We start from the raw sequence: 27279 nt of genomic DNA on the forward strand, positions 1-27279 counted from the left end.
AACATGTAGGCATCAACTCATGCAAAATGTTTGCTGTTGTGCATAAGCTCAAGGTAACAGCAGAACCTCAGGTTCATTACATTCTAAGCCTTCTTATTCTGTAACTACTAGAGTTAAGTTGCTTAAGTTACAGAAGTGTGCAATAAAAGTTTGGACCTGTTCGTGAGGTCTAGTTATTTATCAGCTTCAATACAGCATTGTTCAAGTTAAAATTAATAAACCAAAAATCATGAACTTATTAGAAATTAACTGCCAATTTAAAGTAACATCTTCCTTGGGTTCCAGCTGCACTTACCGTCAGTTCCTCCTTCTGAAACATACAGTGTTCAAAGTTACAGCATCTTTTCCTCTCCAGAAACAGAACATCCACTTTTCAAGTCTGAAATCATACCTGCTCCTCACACTAGCAATCAAAGAGCAAACCACTCTCCTTCCCCTTCACTTGGTAGAGTGAAGTAGTAAGCTAATGCTTCCCATTCTAATGAGCGCTTTACAGTGCCACTTGACGTGGAATGCCGACTTTCTCAGCTGGACACACATTACATAAAAGCCACGGCCTGCCCTTAGCCAATCACAGCGCAGCGCCTGCTGACTTGGCCCTGGACTTGGTGCTAGGAAGAATAACCTCTTGAGCTGACTCAAAAAGTCTAGTCAACTTCCTAAGTGTTCATGACACATACACACACGGTGGCAGAATGTGTGTTTATGTATAATAGTGAATCAGTGCAACAGAGCTGGAGGGAGTTTAAGAGGTGAAGCTGAGGAGGGGAGCAGAGAGCTGCTGGGTGGGGTGATGTACAGTAGGGTATTATGAGGGTGGGTTCGAGCACTGTTGAGTAATGTAGACCATGAAACAATAATGCTAATTAATGAAAAGATCACATTTTAAACAAGTGCAGATAATCCGGACAGGTGAACTGTGTGATCCAATTAAACAATTAACATTATAATATACTCTGACGTGTATAGAAATGCTAAGCAGGCGCAGTCGCTCTCATTGTAGATCAAGATGGCAAGAGGACAAGATATGTTGTGGTGGTGTTCATTGGGGCATGGATGGCAGGAGCTTCAAGCACAAAGACTGCTCAGCTGCCTAGTGTTTCAATAGGAACAATAAGTGGCATCTCCATTTAGATCTATAGAATAGACATCAGCTATTAGCGCACAATCAATGACACTGATGCTCGTGCACTGGTGCAATACGTAAGGAAAAACATTACAATGAAGAGCAAGTGTTATTTCTTAGAGAATGTCAATGCAACAGTGTCTATAACTGCATAGTGAGGTATATTACAGTAAGTTTGCAGTACGTAAAAAACTCATTACAAAAGGCTTGCACAAAAACAAGCTCTGGTCTACAGAGATGTGAATAAAAGTGATACAATGAGATGGTATGATAAATCATCATTCACTGTATTCTCCACAAGTGGGACAGTGCATGCATAGCATACACGAAAAAAAACAAACAGGCCTGAATGCTTGATCCCAACAGTGAGTGAGTAGGATCTCAACCTAATTGAAGACCTATGGGAGATTCTGGGCAGCGCTCTCCACTTTCATCATCAAAACACCAACTGAGGGAGTATCTGGTTGAGTAGATCAAGAGCACTGCAAAAATGGCAATGGAATACTGCTATTTAGGATGTAAGAGTACCTTGTTAAGCAGCATGTTAGAGCTGGCTAGAGTAACTGAAGTATAGAGTAAATTACACCAAGGGAGGCTGGTGGAGAAGAACAGATGAATAGACAAATAACAGAGAGGCAGATTATGTCACCTTCTGAGGCTGGCTGCACTGTTTCAGTAGACTGAGAGCAGACGTCTGGGTCAGGAGACACACTCTCCCTCTGAGATGTATGCTGCTTTGTAAGCTGCGGCCTGCTCTTCTCTCGCTGCTTCGCTGCCAGACTGCGCAGAAATGCGTCTCTACAACAAGACAAACAGATTTAAAATACAAAGTCATAAGAAAAAGTACGGGCACCCCTGGTCAAATGACTTTTTTTGATTTTCCAAGAGAAAATAAGCATAACTTCTCTACAGAGAACAGTTATGGCACATTTGATATATGTTATTTATTTTTTCCCAATATGTTAATCTCATGTTAAATAAATGTAAAACTGTGGATTAAAATTAGCAGAAAATGCCATATTTAAGTTTTGCAGGTATTGCGATCACTTATTTAGAAAACCAACAAAACATGTAATTTTAGCTGTAATGTTCTAACCAGTATAATAGCTGACTACTGTGAAGAGACGTTCCAAAATCTAAATACTGCAAAAAATAAACTATGGCAACTTTTTAGGTAATGTAATTGCACTTTGTAATTTAACATGCATGTTATAAATGCAAGTTTAATTTTCAATCAAATAAAATTCAGAGGGTGATACACAATCTAAAAACAGATTTAAATTCAGTTCAAAAGTACTATTAGAGCCACATTCTTTAGTTCACTGTTGATGGCAACAGAAGCAAACCCAGCCCCAGCATACTCACCATGTGTGCCTCATCACCCCTGTCTCAAAAATACTGGCTACTTCATTTCACACAGAACCATGCCATAAAACAAATAATCAAATCAAAACTGGCCAATATATACAGTTAAAATCAACCAACTGACATGATTTGAATACAGTCACATCTCAGTCATTCATGCGTACTGCCTAACCTTTCATGCATAAAAGAATAATAGTGGTGTAAGCTGGACTGACGCAGCAAAACACAAAATGAAAACCATGCTTTTGACTTCAGAGTGCTACCACTGGTTGCTTTTCTTGCTGAGAAACCACTAAATGACTAGCGTGGATTTTCCAGCTCTGCTGAAATAATGTGATTGCATGTGACTGAGTGAAGTATGATCAAAAATGTGCAGTAAATCTTGATAAAGATCACTTCTCCATCTTGAAGCTCAAATTATAAAATAAATATTGAAACCATGCACACGGTGTTATTTTTCACATGAAGTCAAAGCAAAATGCCATTCAATTAGACTCCATTGGCCACCAAAGTAAATCACAAAAGGAATTATTAATCCAACACAGAAAATCAACACACACAAGTGCACAAATCCTACCACAAGCTGTAAACTCAACCACAAACCCCAACCACCGGATCTGCTGAGCAGTGCTCAAGAACCTGCCCTTTAAAGCGACGGTTCAGCCAAAAATCAAATTCATACAGTTTCTCCCCTTACCTCAAATGCCGTCAATCAACCAATACTTGTTTGGTGTCTAAAGTTTGCATTGTAGCTACAGGTTGATGTAACTAAAAAGTAATAGAAGCTGACATGACACACTGTTATTATTAAAAATAAACAAAGTAAGGATAAAATTTTGGCTTCTGCCACAATCTGAGCAAGACAATACTTTTCTGACTATTGTTATAAATAAATATGTCCTACAGTGTTCCACATAGGTATATTTGAGATTACTTAACGTTTGAGGCAAACGTGCAATGATTTGGGCGTAGCCTGCATAGGGATAATGGACGGCTATAAGCTTCCATTTATTGTTAGATACATTAGCCTTGAAACTTCAGTGTAATAATAAATAAACAAACTCTAGACACTGAACACCTCAGCAGATCATATTTGACTTTTTTTTGCAGAACTATCACAGGATCAGGCTCTATGACCTGAACCATAACCGATTCCATTATTAGAGAAGCCATAAACCTGGTCTCAGATCAAAGAGCAGTTTCCTCCACCACCACCACCACCACCACCTCTAAACCCTTGAGAGGGGAAATTTACTTACGCATAGTTCCTCAGAACAGGGAGGTCCCTATTCACACTACATTCCTCAGAGCTGGAGAGAGATTTCAGTTTATACATGAGAAAAAGCCACTTACAGCTACTGAAAGCCTTGAAAACTCCATTGAGCCCACTCAAATACAAACGTTTATGCATTCATTTCAGCATTAATGTTACAAAACAGTTACATAACCAAGATGAAGAACAAAAACAAACAAACAAAAAAAAAAAAAACACCGCAAAATAACCCCCAAAATATATACAAACAAATGAAAAGATATTCGTAGATGCCTGAGCAGTAGTGATGTGGCACTTTGACTGGTAGTAAACTGATTTAATTAAATTCACTGGATTTCTATTTAAGAGCAATGTTAGAATTCTTGTATTTGTATTTAAAAGTTGTCTAAATTTAAAAAGATTTGATATTTTACACTGAACCAACTGTATCACTGTTTAGTGCTGGGGTTCCCAAACACATTTTTGTGCGTTGTCGTCATGCACACCTGATTTAACTCAAACTAATTTACAAGCTCCTTGTGATCTAGGTAGAAAACCCAAAAATGTGCCAAGTATGGAGTCGCCAGGACTGGGATTGGGAACCCCTGCACTAAGCAGTGACTCATTACACTAATGTAGGCGAAACTGACAACAAATTAGGTGGTGTCTCAGATTAGGGCTGTCACACTTATGTAATTTCCAGATCGCAATTACCTGAGCTGATTTTTTAATAACAGTTTTTCTGTCTTCACAATATGTTTGTCGCATTATCAGATGTACTGTAGCAAATGCATGTAAATAAAAGAAAGCAGAAAATGCACTTGTCATCATGAGTCTTTTTTATTCTATTTTTCTACAATTAATGTTTATTTTTATGATTAGTGTTTTTTGCATCTACTTAAATTCACACTTTTCCTGTTTACTGTCTATTTAATGTTATTGCTACACCACGGGGTCTGAGAGAAACGCAATTTCAGTACACTGTATGTCTTGCACATATTGAAGTACTGACAATAAAAATTACTTAACAACAAAAAAAAAAAACTCTGACAGGTGCAATAACACCTTTAGAGGGCAGAAATGCACAGTATCTGAGCTTGAGCTGTGTCTGTTAGTTGGGACCTAGGAAGCAGGACCGCTCATCATGCAATTTGCCCACTTTATGCTTGCACCAGTGGCATACACTTTACAAAAAAGAAAAAGCACTAAAATGTGATTATTTATAAGGCATTTAAATCACCGGCTAAAATGACAGGCCTACCTTAGACAGTTATGTGTTGTAACTTCAGATGAACATGAAACGTGGTCATTTTGTTAACAGACTAATCCAATTAAGTTTTCGCCTTAAAATCTTCCTTTTGAACAATGCAAGAGATTCAGTATTATTTATTTTTTTCTCAAGATTGATGAAAAAATGAATGACTTAAGATCCCAACGGATATGACTAATTCATTACTGGGCTTTTACACTTGTATGGTAAATATCTCTCATTCTGACCTCACTGAGGAGACGAGCCAGCATGTCCCGTTTATCAGGAGACACCGCTTGGTTCATCACGAGCTGGAGTATGCATGATTTATCTCAGTGATAATGGATGATGGCAATTTCTCAGTGAGAAACACTTTCATAAACTTCTCTGACAAAATCCGAACAGCTTTTGTGCAATTAATTTCAGAGAAAGGAAGATGGGATTTCAGCTCTCGGCAACCGTCTCCAAGGAGACACAGACAAAACTGAATAGTAGGTAAGCACAGTGAAAAGCACACCTAACACGTCCATGAGAAAGAAAAGAATAAAGATTAGAGGGAGGGAAGGTGAGAAAAATAAGACAGGATACAATGGGGAAAAGTGAGAACAGACATGCATACAACACACACACATGAAGTAGTCACCCGTTTGGTATTCTCGGTCATTTACTGTATATTTCATGACTAACTGTTCCCAACTTGTCTTCCGAAAAGTGACTAAAGCCCTTGATGATTTAGACTGCTAGCTCTACTGAAGGCTTCATTCTTTGGCTGTGCAGCAGCTACTCACCAAACAGAGTCTGCTGCGTCCAGTCTGAGGAAAGAGAGAAAGGAGAGAGAGGGAGGGAGGAGGAATGTTGGAAGCCACAGCAGTAAGGAGAAAGATTAGGAATCGAGCCAAACGTTATGAGGATAGACAAAAAAAAAAAAAAAAAAAAAAAAAAAAAAAAAGACAGATAGGCGGATCAAAAACAATCAGGAGAAAAAAAGAGGGAAAGAGTCAAGAGTCAAGACAGATAACAGCAAAAAGCTGAGAAAAAGCAATACTGCCAACATACTTATAGCAAATGAGTAGAAAAGAAAAAAAAAAAAAAGTAACTTTGTTAATAAATGAATTAAATCTGAAATAAGTGAATATGTTGTAGCTCTCAGGACACAGACTGGACTACAATACATATACATATACCTATACCTATACCCCTTCAGCTCCACTTAGCTGAAGTGTTGAAACCTCATGCCGAGGTACAGAGCAAACCCTGAAATCACTCTTACACCCCCATCACCAATCTTGTCCAGTGACTGTTACTCATATACAGTTGGACATACTCATACAGATTCAACAGACATGTAGAACATGTAGAACATGCAATGCATCACTCACCGAAAAAAAAAAAAAAAAAAAAAAAAAAAAAACTGTTCATCCTTGTTTTTCTTTGGCTTTTAAAAATTATATGAAAATGGCAGAAAATGTAATGATTTCAAGGGAAATGGTACAAAACTACTTGGTATAAATAAACTCTAACATTTACATATATTAAAGTAGTATTCCATGCTTGTCAACCATCACCAAGAAAGTGTACAAATGCATCCTATCCCCCCTCTTCCCTATTTTGTCTTAACTGTCACTTCTCCATTTTCTCTTTTCTCTTACATTCTTCCTTTACTATTTGTACTCCTCTCCCTCTACGCATCTCCCTCTTTCTCTGAGCAGAGTGACAGTAACAATACTCACTTAAAGCCTCCTTTTGCCTCGGTGTGGTTCTGCTGCTCCGGCGCGGTCTGCTTCTCCTGAGGAGGCGCCGTCGTGGGAGATGTGCTGAAGTTGGACAGGAGGCACACACACGCGCACGCACGCGCACACACACACACACACACACACACACACACACACACACACACACAGACACACACACACACAGTAAGTCCACAGCCAAGGCAGTAGCTCAAACACAGTCAGATTCCACATCTCAAAACATTTCTGTTTCCAGATCCTCCCCTGCCCCCTCTCTTTATAAGAGAGTATTACTGAACAATATAAAATACAAATCTCATCATAACCTAAATGCTGGCTTAAATACTATTCAGAGTTTTCAATAGGAAGGCAGGGTAATGCAACTTGATCACAGCCCATCTGATCGTTTATGATCGATCTGCACAATAGAGTATTACGCACGCGCACACACACACACACATATATATATATATATTTTAAAAAAGTGTGTGTGTGTGTAAAATAAAAATACTCTACTGTGCAGATCGATCATAAACGATCAGATGGGCTGTGATCAAGTTGCATTACCCTGCCTTCCTATTGATATATACACACACAATATTTTTATATATATATATATATATATATATATATATATATATATATATATATATATATATATATATATATATATATATATATATATATATATACACATACACTTATATATATTTTTTATATATTTTTTTACACACACACACACACACACATACACACACATATATACACACACACACACATATATATATATATATATATATATATATATATATATATATATATATATATATATATATATATATATATATATATATATATATATTCACATACATACACACACACACACACACACACACACACACACACACACACATATATGCACAATATATATAAATGAACACACAGATACATATATATATATATATATATATATATATATATATATATATATATATATATATATATATATATATATATATATACACACATACACACACACACACATACACACACACACACACACACACATACATATATATATACATATACACATACACATATATATATATATATACATACATACACACACATTCCTCACTCCCAAAGTAGCGGAAGAAAATGTCAACATATTTCATTTAGATTACTCTCATCATCATTACTATTGCCATTAGCTTTACAGCCAACAATCACTATAGCAATAGAAAATCAAACAAGTTTCTGCTATTTTGCAGTTTTATTATTCACATTATAGTTTTACACATGAGGAAGGATAATGTATATCAACTTAATTAGGTAGCTATCTAGACATCTTACGTTCTTCTGGCTTTTCTCTGATAGGAAAGTATCCAAAGTTCCAAGTAGGATAAAATCTGTTATTTTTAAAATTTTGCTTAAAGACTGCGGTAAACTAACATCAGCTTGGTTGCATTTATTTGTTTGTAGATCACTGGCAGGATTGGTTGACACCACAGGGATTCCAAAAGATTGTATGCGCAGTGCATGTCGGGTATTGTAGTGAGAGAATGATGAATGAAAACATGAAAACAACAAAAAACGATGTGGTGGAGGTATATCTGTTAGAGAATACACATTTCAAGATAAAGGTGTCCTAATAATAAGGTTGTATAACCAGATTTTAGGAATGCCTGAGCTTCTAAAAAAGGTAACAAAATATTTTTGAAAATCAATACCATATCTGCAGATTGTGCTCAGAGCTAATCTTACGCTTGTGTGGGGACACACACACACACACACACACACACACACACACACACACACACACACACACACACACACACACACACACACACACACACACACACCATTCCAGAAGGCTTCTGCAATGTGACTGCCAGGCTTTCTTACTTAACACTCCTCAGGCGAGCTGACGTTGTGGCAGAGTAGAGATGAACTAGGCTGCTTTTCAGCTGCAGCAAGGAGGAGCAGAGAGAGGGGGAGTCGTTCTCCTTTAGAGAACACTGCACTAATCCCCTCTTTTCACAATGAAAAGACACACACACACACACACACACACACACACACACACGACTGACTGACTGTCTATCCAGTTCTGAATGCAGTCTACTGTGGGAGAAACACTACCCTGCCAGCAGCGGAAAACAGTTTCTCTGACACTTAACCATATTCTGTCTTTGTGACTGTTCTCTTTCTTAACCACATTCTAACTGTCTTTGTGATTTACATTCATGTGCTATATTCTGAATGGAGAACAGATTATGCTCCCGATTATTATCCTATGATCACATCATGATCTAGACATCTATAAGTAGTTTCTCCAACTTAACATAAGTGATGCAGAAGCCCTTGCTTTGCCAACATAGGTGTTAGGCTGGGTCACCATGTGATGAGTGATGACATCATTGTTAGTTTGGAAACCAAAGAAGAGTTGCAGGTAGAAGTTATCCCTTTAAGCCGATCTGATCTGGATCAGTTTCATCTATCAAAGAAGCTGTAATGGACCAGCGGAAAGAAATAATAATAAAAACGATACGTACACAATTTTTTCATTACCCTAAATGTAGTCAATGTTTGGTGCCCCAAGTTTGTTTTGTTAGTTTTGCATTACTTACAAGGCTAATGTATGTAACACGTAATGGAAATGTATACCACAGTGATTAGCATCATGTTAATGTGGCTGCTTGTGTGATTTTGCCATTGTATGACATACTATTATCTATAAACGCACTATTTCCAGAAGTATTCGGCTATCTGCCTTCACATGTATATGAACTTAAGTGACATCCCATTCTTAATCCACAGGGTTTAATATGATGTTGGCCCACCCTTTGCAGCTATAACAGCTTCAACTCTTCTGGGAAGGCTTTCTACAAGGTTTAGGAGTGTGTTTATGGGAATTTTTGACCATTCTTCCCGAAGTGCATTTGTGAGGTCAGACACTGATGTTGAACGAAAAGGCCTGGCTCACAGTGTCTGATCTAATTCATCCCAAGGTGGGATGAGGTCAGGACTCTGTGTACACCAGTCAAGTTCTTCCACACCAAACTCACTCATCCATGTCTTTATGGACCTTGCTTTGTGCACTGGTGCGTAGTCATGTTGGAAAAGGAAGGAGCCACCCCCAAAAAGTTGGGAGCATGAAATTGTCCAAAATCTCTTGGTCTGCTGAAGCATTAAAATCTCCTTCCACTGGAACTAAAGGGCCAAGACCAACTCCTGAAAAACACCACACCATAATGTCCCCTCCACCAAACTTTACACTTGGCACAATGCAGTCAGACAAATATTGTTCTCCTGGCAACCATTAGACTCATCCATTGGACTGCCAGATGGAGAAGCGTGATTCGTCACTCCAGAGAACACATCTCCACTGCTCTAGAGTCCAGTGGCGGCGCTTTACACCACTGCATTCAATGCTTTTTATTGCGTTCGGTGATGTAAGCCTTGGATGCAGCTCCTCAGCCATGGAAACCTATACCATGAAGCTCTCTACACTGCTCTTGAGCTAATCTGAAGGCCACATGAAGATTGGAGGTCTGTAGTGATTGATTCCGCAGAAAGTTGGCAACCTCTGCCCACTTTACACCTCAGCATCCGCTGACCCCACGCTATCGGCCGAGTTGCTGTCGCTCCCAATCACTTCCACTTTGTTATAATCCCACTGACAGTTGACTGTGGAATATTTAGTAGTGAGGACATTTCATGACTTTACTTGTTGCACAGGTGGCAGCCTATCACGGTACCACGCTGGAATTCACTGAGCTCCTGAGAGCGACCCATTCATTCATAAATGTTTGTAGAAGCAGTCTGCATGCCTAGGTGCTTGATTTTATACACTTGTGGCCATGGAAGCGACTGGAACACCTGAATTCACTAATTTGGATGGGTGACAATACTTTTGGCAATACAGTGTAGTAACTCCTCTTTTTTGGCTGCGCCTCACACATTTGTCCTTTGTTATAGATAACAGAATAATATTTATGCTTTTATGCACACAGAAGATGCATAGTGAAAAATGGAGATAAATACGGGATTGGATCAGTCTGAGCTGGAGAAATATTTTATTATGAACTGGCTGCTGACTTGAAACTGTAAAGAGTGACTCTTTTTGTCCATCTCTGCAGTACATTACTGTCTTCACATTTTTCCACTTCCCATGCTCTCTCATTGGCTGTTACCTGAATCGCTCGTTCAATCACATCGCTGACAATCTCATACTACAGGACTTGAACATTTTTATAAAAATCAAACAGGTTTGAAAAATTTCAAAGGGCCTCATTACTTCAGGGTTTAATTTGGTGGGCTAAAGATTTATTCACTCACTCTCACATGCCCGAGGTCGCTTCCAACTGGACTCCTGACCTGGAAACTCACTTTAGATTGTAAGCATTTGGCAAAAGAAGCAAATCAAGACTCAAACTGGTGGAAAAATTATCTTCTGTTGGCCAAGTTTAAGCAAACCTAATCTGAGATTACCAAGTGACTTAAAATTTCTGCTAATTAAAGCACTAAGATGTAAAAAAGGTAAACCAAAGTGGTTTAATGTGAAATGCACCATTCTAGAGAAACTTTGAGTCAGGATTGTTTACATTGGTAGTGATAGGAGCTAGACACAAGAGGCGTTTAGCGCCACTAAAAACTACCATACAAATGTCATTACATGAAATGGTAAAAAATTTAAAGTAACCTGAGACACTGCTATAACCATGATAGTTCCAGATTAAGGTTTTGGTTTAAAATATACTGTGATGTATGTTTTCAGACTTACAGCTATTTTTTCACCATACATGAAAACTAGTCATTATAGTCATAAGTCATAATATGACATCACTAGTCATAATAAATAAAATGGTTACATTTGTGTTGTAGATATTGCAACCCTTGGTTCTAATCACCACCACTGTGAATATGTATGTAGGAGTTGCTAAATTGCTTTGCAATGAACCATTTCACATCAAACCACTCTGAATGACTGTTTACATCCCAGAGACTGAATTATACCAAAAATTAGAAGAGAAAAAGAAAGAAAAAAAAAAAAAAAAAAAAAAAAATCAGTAGAATTCCCCTTTAGCAATTTGATGTGGTTTATGGAAAGTACATAATGACTGAGGCATTAGTTTTGCGGTGTTAATTTGTGTGGTCCAATTACTTGCTTGCTACATTAGCCTCAAAAGTTCATGTACAAAACGAAAGAAGCAAAGACTGGACTTCAAACATGTCTGAGCTGACTGACTCGATTTGTGGTTTAAACCAATACAATGGGATTTTTTGCTAAACTGTTCCTTTAACAGAAGCCCTCAGATCAGCCTAAAGAGCATCTTCTACAAACATGATGAACGGTAGTGACTGTTATACAGACCTTTTGGAGGGGGTGGAGGGCTCCTCCATAATGGACCCCGCCTTTTTTAACCTCCGCCTAGAAATCCCCATATTTGCCATGTACTGACTCATGAAAGAGCGCCCCCTGGTGGAAGGAGCAGGAATGTGAGAGAGAGAGAGAAGACGTGGAACAGTGATGTCTGGTTACATGAGGAAGCAAAAGGGTTAAAAACATTGACCAAAAAAAGACCCACAACAGCAGCAAGCATGACACCTCACAGTCCCAACCACCGAGAGGCATGACCCATGCTGACGCCCAGGAGCAGAAGGAGCGGAAAGAGATAAAAGGTAGAGTAGCAATTACTGTGAGTGTGGAACACCAGGAATGATTTGCTGCCGCTCAATTTTTGTCTGCAATGGACTGAACTGAAAGGATTGCCTCAAGAATTTCTGCGGCATGAAGAGGGTGGTGAAACAAAAATGTATGAGAAATGACTGTCACTCTTGTTTTCTAAATAAAATAAAATGGATACATTAAATAATGAAATAAAAACAAAACCACGTTTTGCAACACAATTGCTTACAGCATAAAAAAAAAAAAAAAAAAAACACAAATAGATGGAAAACAAAATAAAACTAAGACTAAAAACAAAAGATCCAGTCCGAATGCACAATACATTATTTGTACTTTAAAGCATTTATTTATATTGGGAGGAAGCGGTGACTAACACACTGCATGTGACAGGCTGTCCTAAGACCATCTAAATAAAGGAAGAAAAGATCAAACAAGCCAGATAAAATGTCCCGATTGTATAAACATTTTTTCCATCAAGCTTAAACATGGTCTGTAAGCCCTCCTGCGACCTAAGGGCTAAATTCCCAGTATTTTAGTAAGAGAAAAACGCATTCCAAATCAAACACTGGCTCTCCACTTATAGGTAGTGCTTGTCAGCTGAATAAAATGTTGCTTTGGTCTGGAGCTATACTTGGAAAGGCACGTAGTAATTTGGTTACACTGGGAGGAGCCAAGCACTCAAAGTGTACCTGCTAATCCACAACCAAATCTCATTTATTTACAACCTTTGCTGTTTTCAAGTACACTCACAGTGAGGCAAACTGTGCCACAGTGTCAATATAGTTTATTACACCATTTCCAAATAATGGCTGCAATACTGTGAACAGGACTTGTGTTAGGGACTCACTGGCGACTTGGCAAAGTACACAGGCAATTTTGCAAGTGGGTATTTCCTACAAAATTTGTTTGTTATGGAGTGCTATGCTCCCCCACCCTTGTTGCAGGCATCGTTACCCACTTATTTTAGCCCAGTAAGTTGCAGTTATCTTTTTGGCTTGTACACTGTTCACAGATCTGTTTGTAAAAGGAACACTGGTTATTTTGGGCAGAGTCAGCCTGCTGACAAACATTTGGATTTACATTTAGGCATTTAGCAGACATTCTTGTCCAGAGAGCAAGTCACAAGTCAAACGTGTTACAGAAAGTAGGAGTTTTGCCCAAGGTTTTTTATTGGCATAGCATGGTGTGCTTGGTGTGCTTGGGAATCAAAGTCCAATCTACAGTGTGTTCCCCAGCATAATTAATTCCGCAAGCATGGGCTAGCTGATATAAAGTCTTATAACTTAACAGTGGGTACCTGGAAGCCTTTAGGTCTTATACTAGTAATAGATTGTTAGCAAAGATCTTTAAAAAAAAGGTACAGCAGTCTCAAATGCTCCCGTGTTATCCTCTTTGTAGGAAAAGCAGTATTTAAGTATTTAAAGAAGTACTTTTTACTGATGCACCGAAATTAAATTCCTGGCTGGAAACTAAAAAAAAAAATGTTTTGGGTCATTATGTTTTCAATTTGAGTAAGTATATTAAACATAAAACGATAAGAAAATGTATATTATTTTTAAATCACTCGTTAATCGATTTCAACACCATTAACATAATTTGTAAATTACATGTAAAAATTTCCCTGTGGTCCTATTGAACCTATAGGGTTTTTCTGGTGGAAATTTCAATGCATTTCTAGTCCTTTTACCTCTAAAGCAAATTCTATTAAAATAGAAGAGAAGTTTTTCCTAGTTCTTTTTTCTTGGCATTGCCAGGAGACTGTGCCATAAATCAAGCTGAAGTTATTTTGCCACATAAAACAATTCCTAAGACCACTAGTCTGTGTGTGCGTCTGTCCTAAAGGCTGCATTACCGCATATGGAGAGTGAGAAGACCGGCAGTAATAGATCAGTTCCTGTCAGTGGGCTGTGGTCTCACACTCAAAACAACATTTGTTTTGGTTGGTCTACCATTTCACACTGCATGAGCCCAAACAAAATTGCTGCTCTCAATCAAAAGTAAGTATATATGTGTATGTGTGTACACATGTTTGGATTCTAATAAATGATTTTGAATGTTCTTCTCTTACCATATTGCCATGAACCTAATCTGCATCCCTGAGGTGCCTCAGGAAAAAACTAAGTGAAGAGTCCTGTATACTGCGAATACTGCCACCATGTGGCAAAACAGGAGTTTTGCTAGCATATCAGAACAGCCAACAGAAAATAATCCAGTACACATGCCCCCACTGGTCCACTGTGGGCTGACTGTGGATAGATTGGGCTTTGGCAATCCTACACAAAACCTATACGGGCCATCCATGGGGTAGTCCACACTGTGCCTGTACAAGCATTCAGGAATGTGGCTCACCAAGCTGTGGACAAAGCCTTACTGAGCAAAATGGGCCGCTATTCAAGCCCTAAGTGGACCATTACAGGGCATGCACAGTCTAGCTTGTTGGCATACATGCAGAGAAATGTGACTGATTTAAAATATAATAATAATAATAATAATAATAATAATAATAATAATAATAATAATTTTTTAAAAAGACTTTATTTCAGACCTCAGACATGATTGGTTATTCTGATTTTCTAGTACTGTTCAAAACACACACAAACATACACAATACTCACAGGCGCTGCTCCAGGTCATTGGCTGCATTTCCATTGCTCACAACAGGGGGTAGTACAGGGGAAGAGCTCTGAGAGGGGGTCTCAGAGGAAGTGGAGGAAGGACTGGAAGGTTCAGGGGTAATAAAAACAGGGGGTACAGGAGTGGATGGACTGTCTGAGGGCAAAGGAGAGGTGGTGCCTGGAAGAAAAAGAGAAGTTGTTCTGGTTCTTAAAATCAGAGAGCCATGTCTGAAAGTTGTAAAATGCTCATAGAAATATATACACCACATATAAGTATTCGCTTATCTGCCTTCACACGCATATGAACTTGAGTGACATCCCATTCTTAATCAATAGGGTTTAATATGATGTCGGGCCACCCCAAGCTATAACAGCTTCAACTCTTCTGGGAAGGCTTTCCACAAGGTTTAGTAGCATGTTTACGGGAATTTTTGACCATTCTTCCAGAAGCGCATTTATGAGGTCAGACACTGATGTTGGATGGCAAGGCTTGGTTTCCACTCTAATTCATCCCAAAGGTGTTTTATCAGGTTGAGGTCAGGACTCGGGTTGGGCAGGCCAGTCAAGTTCTTCCATACCGAACAAGCTCATCCATGTCTTTATGAACCTTGCTTTATGCACTGGTGCGCATCCATGTCTGAACAGTAAGAGGCCATCCTCAAACTGTTCCCACAAATTTGGGAGCATGAAATTGTCCAAAATCTCTTGGTCTGCTGAAATACTAAGATCTCCTTCCACTGGAAATGAGGGGTCGAGCCCAACTCCTGAAAAACAACCCTACACCATGATCCCTCCTCCACCAAACTTTACACTTGGCACAATGCAGTCAGACAATTACCGTTCTCCTGGCAACCGCCAAACCTAGACTCGTCCATTGGACTGCCAGATGGAGAAGAGTGATTCGTCACTCCAGAGAACACGTCTCCACTGCTCTAGAGTCCAGTGGTGGCACTTTACACCACTGCATTCAGTGCTTTGCATTGCGATTGGTGATGTAAGGCTTGGATGCGGCTGCTCGGCCATTGAAACCCATTCCATGAAGCTCTCTATACACTGCTCTTGAGCTAATCTGAAGGCCACATGAAGTTTGAAGGTCTGGAGCAACTGACTCTGCAGAATGTTGGCAACCTCTGCGCACTATGTGCCTCAGTATCCACTGACCATGCTCTGTCAATTTGCGCGGCCTACCACTTTATGGCCGAGTTGCTGTGGCCCCCAATCATCTCCACTTTGTTAAAATAACACTGACAGTTGAATGTGGAATATTTAGTAGTGAGGAAATTTCATGACGTGACTTGCTGCACAGGTGGCATCTTATCATGGTACCACACTGGAATTCACTGAGCTCCTGAGAGCTACCCATTCTTTCATAATTGTTTGTAGAAACAGCCTGCATGCCTAGGTGCATGCCTTTATACACTTGTGGCCATGGAAGGGATTGGAACACCTGAATTCACTGATTTGGATGGGTGACTTAATAATTTTGGCAATTTTGGTAAGCACAAGTCCTCTACAGAGGACATACCTCTGAAGATTTTAATGCAGAATTACTGTTTGCCTGCTAAATTTAATGTTTCATTTTTTCCAATATATTAAAATGTATATAAATAAAAACTGTGCCCTGAAATTTGCATTTAGGCTTGTTCTCTGTAGAGGATGTTAACGTATGTAAACTTAGATAAAAAACACCAAAATGATGGGGTTGTCCAAACTTTTGCATACATTACATACATGAAAAATACTGGATATTAGCGATGATCCAAAAATGTCATTGCACATCCCTAAGAACAACTACTGAAATAAGGGGCAGGCAGCAGGAGAGTGGGTCTGAAAAAACCTGTAGTAAGACTCTGAGAGGTGACAGATGAGGATGAAGAAGCAGGCACAAAAGAAGAGAGTGGACCATCTGGAAGGTTCTGTGCTGAGGACCGCCGGCTCCTCCTGCCCTCCTGCTCACTACTGGCGACTTTTCTCCGCTCCTTACGGATATGAGGAGACGCTTCATCCATCTCCCCGTCCTCATACTTCAGAGCGTTCTAAACATTAAAAGGTACAGGTACAACAGCAGGGGAAAAAAAAACAAAACAAAACAAAAAAAAAACAACCAACATCAGTATTGCAACGCTGCACATTGTGAATGGTTATCAGACGTGATTCCAGCACTTCTTTACCTCATATATAGTGAACTGCTGCTTGAGGTCAGGGTCAGTGCCTCGGCTGCTCATGTGCTTCTGCATGATGCGCTCCATTCCCTGCTGCTCCAGACAGTCTGTCACATCATAGAATGAATCCTGATCAGGCAGAGCTGCTAGAGTCTGTGAGAGAGAGAGAGAGAGAGAGAGAGAGAGAGAGAGAGAGAGAGAGAGAGAGAGAGAGAGAGAGAGAGAGAGAGAGAGAGAGAGAGAGAGAGAGAGAGAGAGAGAGAGAGAGAGAGACAGAGAGAGACAGAGAGAGACAGAGAGAGAGACAGAGACACAGAGAGCGAGAGCAAGAGCGAGAGCAAGAGCGAGAGGGAGATGGAAAAGCCATCAAAAATGATGTCTTATTACCACCACAACTACAACATCATCCACAACAACGTGAGCTGTACCTTTCTGCCTTATTGACAAAAGTATGAGTTACCTTGTTAACAAGGGTCATAGTGTAGACCAGGAGCTCTGTATCACTTCCATCCTTCTCTTCCAGCATATCAATCAAGTATGACCAGGATTTGACCCCTGCAAAAACACTTCATGAGTGAGAATTCTGAAGCTAACACAAACATTCAGAAATACACACTAATATTAAAATCACACAAGCATAGAGAAATTCCCACACTTTTTCCTCTGAGCAGCTGTGTGTAGCATTATATGAGCTGTGTACCTCTTTTGCTATCCACTGTGTTTACAGCTTGAATTAGCAGAGGACCGTTAGACTCTGTGTATTCAACAAACACTATTAGCAGCTTCAGAGCAGTCTTTACCACCAGCCGAGACTGAAAGGAGAAAGAGAAACATTAGAAACAGTTCTGCAAAAGTACATTTCACCTACAAATGTTGTACACTAGATGGCAGTATCAAGCCTAGATGCAATCAGTGCAATGTGTTAATGTGGATTTGTGTGGGGCTGTGACAACTGTTGAAAAAATGTTTTATCCAACTTACCAGTAACTGATGTAATGCAAATACAAACAAATATTCACCTATATCCAATCCATACTGCTCTCTGTTCTGGCAAAATATGCTCTGTACAGTCCTTTTTGTTATTGCTCTAAGCCTGAAACTCACTTCAGAACTAAAAGAGGTTGTCGACATGATCGAAAATATCGAAACTCTAAACCTTGGTCATTAACTATTTCTGATGTTTTTCAGTGACCATAGAGAGAGAAGGCCCTGTTTCTCTTGCGTAAAATAGTAGTGGACTTGACACTACAGACACAGGTTTTCTAAAAGCAATAAGCCACAAGAGACCACCCTTTACAGTGATTATACCACAGTTAAGATGCTAAGTCACTCGCCTTCAGTCAGTCAGGCATACATAAGACACTTTGAAACAGAGTCTTTACAAAAGAGAACTGACAAAAGTCTGCCCCCATTCTGATAAGAAGACGCCAGCTTCTTCCAGTGCCAGCCAACTACAAAAACACAATTTAATTGAAGCAAAGTGACCTGCAACTGTAAACCTCTTGAACCCAGGCTTATTTGTCAGTTCTTGAATGTCAATATTTACCCCTTAATTTAAACTAATATGCAAGTTAAGTGAACTGAAGTGTGAGCACATAGACTCCTATAAGTCAGAGTTCCTCAAAGATACCATGGCAACTTGGACACACTTGGAACGAGCCAGCTATACATAGCAACCTCAATTCCAGAAAAGGTGTGCAGTAGTTGGACAGTATGTGGAAGCAGGGATCATTAAGTTCTGTTTGACTTGTATAAAACACAGTGCTACAACTTGACTTTGGATGGAACTTTTTTGATAAATATACACTCATTCCAAATTTGATGTCTCTGCACAAGTTGAGACAGGAGCATGTTTACTACCGTGTTATAGTATCTTTCCTTAACAACACTTAAGTATCATTTGGGGACTAAAGAAACAGCCAGATCTAATTTTGAAATCTGATTTTTTTTTTGCCTTTTTTGTGTTAAGTGATCAACTGCACAACCAAACAGGGCCTTCACAGTCATATTTGGCACTTCATAAATTTTCACTGGGAGACAGGTCTGGATTGCAGGCACACCAGTCTAGCAACCACACTCTTTGATTACACAGCCATGCTGTTTTAACACAGGCAGAATTTGGCTTGCCGTCTTCATGCTGAAATAAGCATGGACATCCCTGACATGCACTTTGTCTATATGGCAGAATATGGTGCTCTATAATACAAATGTATTTTTCCGAGTTAATAGAGCCTTCACAGATGTGCAAGTTGCCACAGAAAATAATACACTCCCATATTACAACATAACCTGACTTTTGAACTTTATCCTGGTAAAAATCTGGATGGTCATTTTATTCTTTGGCCCAGAGAACACAACGTCGTTTATTTCTATTTTGTCATTGTAAAAAGAAAAAGAAGCATCTCCAAAACGGTAGCTTTACAGGAGAAGGCAAAAACATTCTTTACTCTCAATGTAACTTAATGTAAAGCAATTGTGATGCCTTTCTATTGCTAATTATTACATTTTCACTCAATGTAAAAAAAAAAAAAAAAAAAAAAAAAAAACAGCTGTTGTACTCAAATTATAAAGAAAAGTTACATTTAAAAAAAATAATAAATAAACATTTACTTGGCTTTAATTTTAGACAGCGATTCACTATGAGCCAGGCACTCATTAGTCTACGTGGTTGCATAACAGCGGCCACTCACCATGCTGCCGCTAAGGGTGTAGAGCCACTGCACCATCTCATTATGGTTTATGACTCCGTTCATGCCGTCCACGAACAACATGATTTGGCTGAGAGCTACAACACACATAGAACAAAAGAGCAAACAAGCATCAGAGTAAAGCTGTGCATTTGCCTCTCATTTCCAGTGAGAACAGCCAAGCGGAGAAGGTGAAGTTCATGAACAAGACGTTCAATACAGTCAAGCACAGGACTTACCCAGGCGGATATACAGATTTATACCAAAGGCTGTTTATTATCCCAGTACACGCCAGCATAAACTTCCTGTTCCGGGCCAAAGCTGCAGAATACTGTTTCCCATAAGTAAGCCAACAAATCTAAAGACCAAAGCTGCACTGTGCTGTGACCTGGGAAGATAACCTACTGTGGCTGAATGGCATGTTTTGGCTTTGTTGCATCGCTCACCTCTGAGGATGTAGTTTTGGTAGTTGTGGTCCGCCTCTGCGCCCACTTTTATAAAGCAGGTCAGGCCATCAGAGTTCACAAACTCTGGCACCAGGTCCTTATCATCCTGTAGGAAAGAATAGGTCAACAGAAATGTGCAATAACTGTCTGACTTTATATACAGCACTCCAGAACGATCCACAGTTCAGTCTTTTTATTTCCAGTCAAAACTACCAATAACTACAAGTTACTCATTTTTCAGGAGATATTTCTGTGGAGATTAGACACAAGATAATCCACTTATATAAAGAATGAGAAAAGGGGAAGAAAATATATAAAAATAAGTGGAAAAACAGGAGTTTTCAAAACTGGAGTTCCAAAAAATTATTTAAATATATAGAGACGGTCACTGTTGTTGGAACAAAACCTCATAGCCCCCACTATTGCTTTGAGGATACATTTACATTGTTTTTACCTTGATGAATGAAAAGTACCATCACAGCACCTTTATTTCTAACAGTGCATGTCACTGCTGTCACAAAGTGAAAATATGTAGAAGGAAAAACCTCCTTCATTTTTATGCACATTAATGTACCGAGTTAAAAAGGTTACGCAAGTATGCATTTTTAGAAGAATAAGCATCTTTCATATGTTTATGTTCTTTATATATGTTTTAAAGGTATATGTAAATCATCCTACACAACATGTAGGATAACTGGTTTGTGGTTCAAAGCTGGATTACTCCACCTTAAATCACAACAACATGAAACGTTACAGAAATCTAGCACAACTTACTTCCATAACAGAACTGTCCCTTTATGAACAGAGTGAAAGCCTGTCACAGAGATACTGGAAGACTCTGCTGACTTTCTCTGAAGTTACAGTTTAACCTCTAATGCAATTACAGAGTCATCTGTGGCATCTGTGGTATTAGTGCACCTTCGTGGAGGGCTACTCTTCATATTACAGCATTCAGTTTCGTAAGTCTAAGTGCTCAGTCTAAGGGTCTAAGGTCACTTCCTGTGGCGGGCCTGGAGTTTCACTACACTTCCCAGCAACAGGACAGAAGGCAATAAATTAATTTGGTGAACAGATAGATATTCGGTAAGTGCTGTGACTTTATCTTCCCAGCTCTCAAGACTCTTTGTTCCTTGGACAAGTAACAGCTTGGAAAGGGTAAGTAAATACAAACTGGTCCAGCTGCTGATGTGCTAGAACTTGTGCCAGTACAGAATTGCCTTAGTTCATTCCACCACTGAGCAGACATTAAAGTACTTATTATTAGGGCTTTACAATGGATTTTACATTAATCACATTTTATTTTGGATTTTTGCCCAGGCCATCACTAATGCATTTAATTTTATATTACGTTGCTGTTTAATCAGTTTTTTCCAGTTCATAAGTGTTCTAGCACTGATTAGCACTAAACAAGCTTTCCAGAGAAGTTTTCATTGTGTGCATATACTAATTGTTTAGTAAGCTCAAAAGAGACACTACATGTTCCTGGAACACAGTGAGATTTTACCATGGCTTCTACAGAGTACACACTTATGAGCTGATTGGAATTAATAAGCACTATATCAAAATCAGCACTCACATAATCGTTCGGTCCTAATCAAGAAAACAAAGCACAGGCAATTGAGTGCAACTCGGAATCACATACAAGTTTCAACCAAATGTCTGGATAGTGCCAAGGAAGGTGGGGAGAATAAACAAAGTTGTTCCAGTGAAAGTTCCTGCCCATGTGTGAACACAACACAAGCAATGGTGTTCCTGGACTGTTGTACCCTAGATAAAAAAGGGCTACCTGACTGAGGAGAGAAGCCAAAGATTTACTAATGAGGAGAACTGCCATTCAACATGCCTCACAGGCTTGTTAGACGCTCAAGAGTGCTCCCAAGCAAGTCCCAAACATAATTTGCTAATTATTTTATACAGAAAAATGTATTTTTCACAACACAAAACAGCATTACTTTTTCAACATGTGTCAACTTGTCATTTATATATTTATACTTAGATATTTTTTTACCAGCGCTGATGCCAGTAAGCACAAATGACTTTAAATTGGCCTGTGAGCTGATGAGCTTGCTAACCCATTAGCCCTCAGCAGCAGTAATGCTAGTGTCCTACAGTCCAAAAGCTGTAATGGGAGCTTGGTATAAATGGCTAGGTACATTTTTTATTTTAGCCATTTAGCTTCTATCCTCACCATTCACTGAGGACTCGCATGAGGCACCCTTTAGAGTTTTGCAGTCATTAGCAGACTCCCCTTAAACAGGCTCTGAAGTCATGTGCAGCAGAAACTGGCTGTGTCATAGCATCAGTGCAAGTGGCTACAGACCTTCTGCTGAATAAAATGAGCTAATTTTGTGGACTTTTTAGCTTCCTCAGTAGTTTGTGTCCTCAATCTCTTCCGCTTCCAACTTTTCTTTCCTGACTGACTTTCCGAAGTTATAAATCCAAATCATGATTCGGCAGGCTACTCGACAAATTCAGCTAGCTAGCTAATTAGACTGCAGATGTCCAGTCTGAGGAGCGCTGCCTTCCTCTATGGGTTTTGCTCCTTCAGCGGTTCTCTTCACACAAGACTTTTGAGTAGTAACATATATACCGTCATGCTAAAGGATAGGTTTAGATGCATTTTATATCCAAGTCAGTCTAATGAGAAATTTTATAATGCAACTGTCAAAATACATAGTGTTATTCATTTCATGAAACTTCTACTCAGAATTGTTCAGTGTTGGTGATAGGAGCCACCTCTAAAAGCACACTCTCACAGAGAGTTATTATACTAAAAATGGTTATGAATATGCTGTCTGATGCCTGACAGTGTTTGATAGCTTTGTAACAAACCTGAATCCTTTCATTTTAATCCATTCATGGTGGAAGGGTACACACAAGGTGTTGAAAGGCAAAATAGTCCTCCTAAAATAAATCTTTTCAAATGATGAGTAGTTGACTATCGTCAACATTATATCTAAAACTCAGACAATAATTGGATAGTAAATAAAATGGCTATAATTTGTGTTGTTGACATCATGACACCTGGTTCCCATCACCACCACTTTAAAGAAATCAGAGTAAATTTCTAGACAATTCTCATTTCACACCAAAACAATCTGAATGAGACTGTTTACATTTCAAGGACTAAATTATTCAGAAATTTTGAAAACTTTGAAATTTTGCCACTTGGTAGCAAATCATTTTAACTTCATGTAGCAAATCTAAACTCCAACCTAAATGAATTGGGTTGAAAGAAATATTTGCCAAAATTCCATAAAGCTTGCCCAGCCCAAAAAACATTTGTAAGCGGTGCATGGATAAGTCAATGCATCAGTAGTTTCTTATAGACTGATATTTAAACACTTTCATTTGTAATCGGTACACTAATAAGACAATAAGAAAATTTGCATTAATAAAATCTGTCAATCAATATTCTCAGCTTGATGCATATAGCTCAAGCAACTGGTGATTTGCTTGCCTTCTAGCTTCATCTCTGAATTAGACCTGTCGCATCTACGAATGTAGCTGACAATTAACTGCCTTGTCAATATTTGCGATTATCTATTTAATCGCGCTGTACTGTATAAACAAACAATACATTGTTAGATTCTTAGATCATTTTACTTTTTATCTGGTGCCCCCAGGATCGTGAATTTGTTGTATTCTCACCTGAAAGAGCTGCTTTAAGGAGAAGAGTGAACGACGGAGCTCAGGCCCTTGGGAGTTATACAGCTTTTCTATAAGAGAGGAAACAAAACCGGTATTGACTTACAGAATCTGCTGAACCCTTATCAGAGAAGATGAGTGTCATTTTATAAGCAAAGCCATTGTAACTGAGAAGCTGATACTGCAGCGCTGCATTCCAGGATTTACTGAACAAGAGAATTGCGTCAGCCTCAATAACACCAGTGATAAAAAAAAAAAAAAAAAAAAAAAAAAAAAAATCTGTAAAATCATCTGCAAAGAGACAAATGAGGGCAGACACCCACTTAAACATTTTTACAGATTTTTACAGCTTAAGTGATTATGACTGCACTTTTGCACTATTTGGATTGCAGACAGAAAAGCAGTCAAAATACAGCAATAGGATTAGGATTAAATTACCTGGAAAATGCTCAGAAATGCCTTTACAGTTTGCTAAGATAATGATACAGAACTAATTTAATGCCAACAGTATAGTAGTGACAAATATTTGATAATATTTGAAAAATTGATGATCAAAATGTTCGAAAATGGAAAAGCCTTTCGAATGTCACCTTTACCACCTTTGTGCATTAAAACTGACATGACTGTTAGGGTATGAAGCAGTAAGGGCTTAAAAACCCTGATCAATCTCCTAGTTTATGAACGAGAATTGACCAAAAGTTTCCATTTTTAAGAAGCTTGAAAAGATGCTCTTCAAAATTGAGCCAGTGACCTGTTCAGGGTTGCCAGACTGGGCAGAATTTTAATGCAATTTGCTATGAAAATAATTTCAGTAATTTTTTTTCAACATTTCCTTGTAGTGTTCCAACTAAACAACCACAAACAAGAAACATTCAAAATTGAAAAAATTTGAACCAAAAGCAATTTAAATCATACACCAAATCATAGCCAACCAGGATTACAGCATGTAATTTAACATTATTTAAACGTCAACAAATTATTCATATTCACATCTACACACAAGACCAATATAAAATCAACAAGACATTGTAATTAAAAAAGGGAAGAGGGCCATCATAAATACATCCATCCATTTTCTAAGCCGCTTCTCCATCAGGGAATGTAAATATTGCCAATTGTATGTGTGTCTATATACTTATTGGCAGCCTTAACAGGATTCAAAAGAAGATAATAAAACAAACCATGCATGAGAGAGTTTTTAAACATGAAAAAGAAATACTCAAAAGTGGCCAAACTGGACCGTCATGCTTCTCACACTAAAGCTACTAGTGCTGATCTAGGATTAGCTCACTCAATCCAAAAACTCCTCTATAGGATATGAAAGCCAGACCCTGATCCTAGGCCAGCACTCGACTTTGATTACTGCAAGCTCTGACTTGAGTTCTATTACACTTTCTCACAGGCAAGATTAAACCTCCACTCCTTTTTTTGCTGGAACGCCCCCCCACCCCCCATCCCCCCGAAAAAGCATCGTGTCAAAAAACAAACAAGTTCATGCAAGAGGGGCTGCTATATGCCTGTCCTACAACAGAACTGGCAAAACTTCCACATATCATTTCAGCGTCCTGAATGAGGGTCTAAAGAGATTGGGCGCCATAAAGCAAGCACATTCTAATGTCAGTCAGACATTACTAAAACACAAAGCTGCTTATCAGATGATCAGAGAACAGAGAAATAGAATCCACAGAGCAAACCTAAAGAAAGCAGGTTGGGGAAGCTGATAGAGAAGAGAGCAAGAAAAGACTCAGATAAAACCATTCATGAAGAAACTTTTGGGGGTGGGGGCTGTAAGTAAGCTGCTAGAAAAACAGGCTACACTGAAAAATGTGTTACAGCTGCCAATGTTGGCAAAAACTATATCGATTTATTCAGTGCTGATCATAGAAAGACACCTGTATTTCTCTCTCTCATTTTAAGCAGGTGGGACAATGCGATATCCTACATTATTATCACACTTATTGTATCTGACAAAGATGAGATTGCTCTAGAAAAGTGGTTGGAGAGCTGCACTGGCTGAATACACTCAGGTGGGTTTACTGTGTGCTGTAGGGGAACACAAAGTGCCCATAAAGAGCTGGGAAAAACATGTATGCCTTACCTATCATACAATTTGACATGAAACAAAAGTCTGGGACAAAAGGCACACAACCACAACCTAGCTGAGTGCATTTTTACCATCATGTTCTTTTATTTGACAAAACATTTAGTTTCACATGCATCTGCTTCAGAGACCATCTCAAAAGGGTAATTGTGGAAAAGGGTAACTGCGTGCAGCGCACACAAGAACATTTTGTAATACTGGTTGTGCTTTGGGCCCCTGGAGTGGATGAAGTTGATGGCTGCGAGGGGTATACAAAAGGAGAACTCTGAAAACTTGAAGGATGTGTCTTCCGAGGATGCACTGAAAGAGAATGATGTACTACTCATCGTATCTTCATCAGCATTGTGCTGATTTTGCATTTAATCTGACTGTTTGGCACAGAAAACAAACAAAACACACAAACACTGATGATATAGGCTATTTGAATGTTTTAAGTTGAACATTTTCTACTCTGAGCAACTGGACAAAAAACAACATGCAATGCCATGCCGGGTACATAAAGTGAAGTGGGTCTGTCTTTGAAAACAATGTTAAAATAAGTTCACATTATACGTGTTTTGTGAACAGTTAAAAGCCAGCCAGACATTGTCACTGTATTGTGAAACTTGTGTATTTCTGCACTCTTCTTCACAATGTGTGAAATTGTACCTTTACTAAATGGCAGCTAAAATTCAACACTACAAGTGGAATAACATCCATTACGGTAAGGCTGTCTTGCCTACACATGGCATGAACAGTTGCACAGATACTGACTTCTGCTTACACACAGACACACACACTAACTAAACAAAGATTTTCACTTTCTATGTACCACTTTCTGCAGAGACAAGGAAAACATGGGGAAAGAGGAAGTAGGCAGTAAAAGGCAGCAATGTGCATAGAAATGACATCACCCATGTCTCTCTACCTTCCCAAAAACAGCCTGCCTATTGACGTTGAAGTTGAAGTGTTTTAGGTCAGATTTCTTTTGAAAAAGGAAGTCGATCAGAAAAAGGATAATTTACTTACACCAATGTTCAATGAACAGTGAGAGAATTCAATTCATTCTGGGGTTGTATAACAGGTATGTAAAAATACAGTAAAAACTACTCTTAACATTTGTACACAACACACACACACACACATTCACAAGTGAAAAAAAAATTAATAGAATACCCCCCTCTTGCCTTCCACCCAATGACCGCTGGGATAGGCTCCAGCACCTCC

General features: G+C 38.9%; 1 protein-coding gene across 9 annotated transcripts in view; it reads right to left on the reverse strand.

Moving 5' to 3' along the window:
- Window positions 1–27279, reverse strand: part of fhod1 (formin homology 2 domain containing 1) — a 79970-nt gene that overhangs the window by 17282 nt on the left and 35409 nt on the right. For 4 of the 9 annotated variants that reach the window (XM_037534516.1, XM_037534513.1, XM_037534518.1 and 1 more), the window contains exons 4-16: window positions 23976–24043; window positions 20325–20430; window positions 19882–19976; window positions 17892–18003; window positions 17652–17746; window positions 17201–17344; window positions 16867–17065; window positions 15030–15207; window positions 12100–12204; window positions 6723–6806; window positions 5781–5804; window positions 3751–3801; window positions 1776–1924 (exon numbers count right to left, since the gene is read on the reverse strand). In XM_037534516.1, coding sequence (XP_037390413.1) covers window positions 1776–1924; window positions 3751–3801; window positions 5781–5804; window positions 6723–6806; window positions 12100–12204; window positions 15030–15207; window positions 16867–17065; window positions 17201–17344; window positions 17652–17746; window positions 17892–18003; window positions 19882–19976; window positions 20325–20430; window positions 23976–24043 — 1410 coding nt within the window. The remainder of the gene's footprint in view (window positions 1–1775; window positions 1925–3750; window positions 3802–5780; window positions 5805–6722; window positions 6807–12099; window positions 12205–15029; window positions 15208–16866; window positions 17066–17200; window positions 17345–17651; window positions 17747–17891; window positions 18004–19881; window positions 19977–20324; window positions 20431–23975; window positions 24044–27279) is intronic. The other 5 variants (XM_037534514.1, XM_037534519.1, XM_037534517.1 and 2 more) reach the window with 4 other exon arrangements.

The sequence above is a fragment of the Pygocentrus nattereri genome, chromosome 25 (assembly GCF_015220715.1).
Source record: "Pygocentrus nattereri isolate fPygNat1 chromosome 25, fPygNat1.pri, whole genome shotgun sequence".
Lineage (NCBI taxonomy): Eukaryota > Metazoa > Chordata > Actinopteri > Characiformes > Serrasalmidae > Pygocentrus > Pygocentrus nattereri.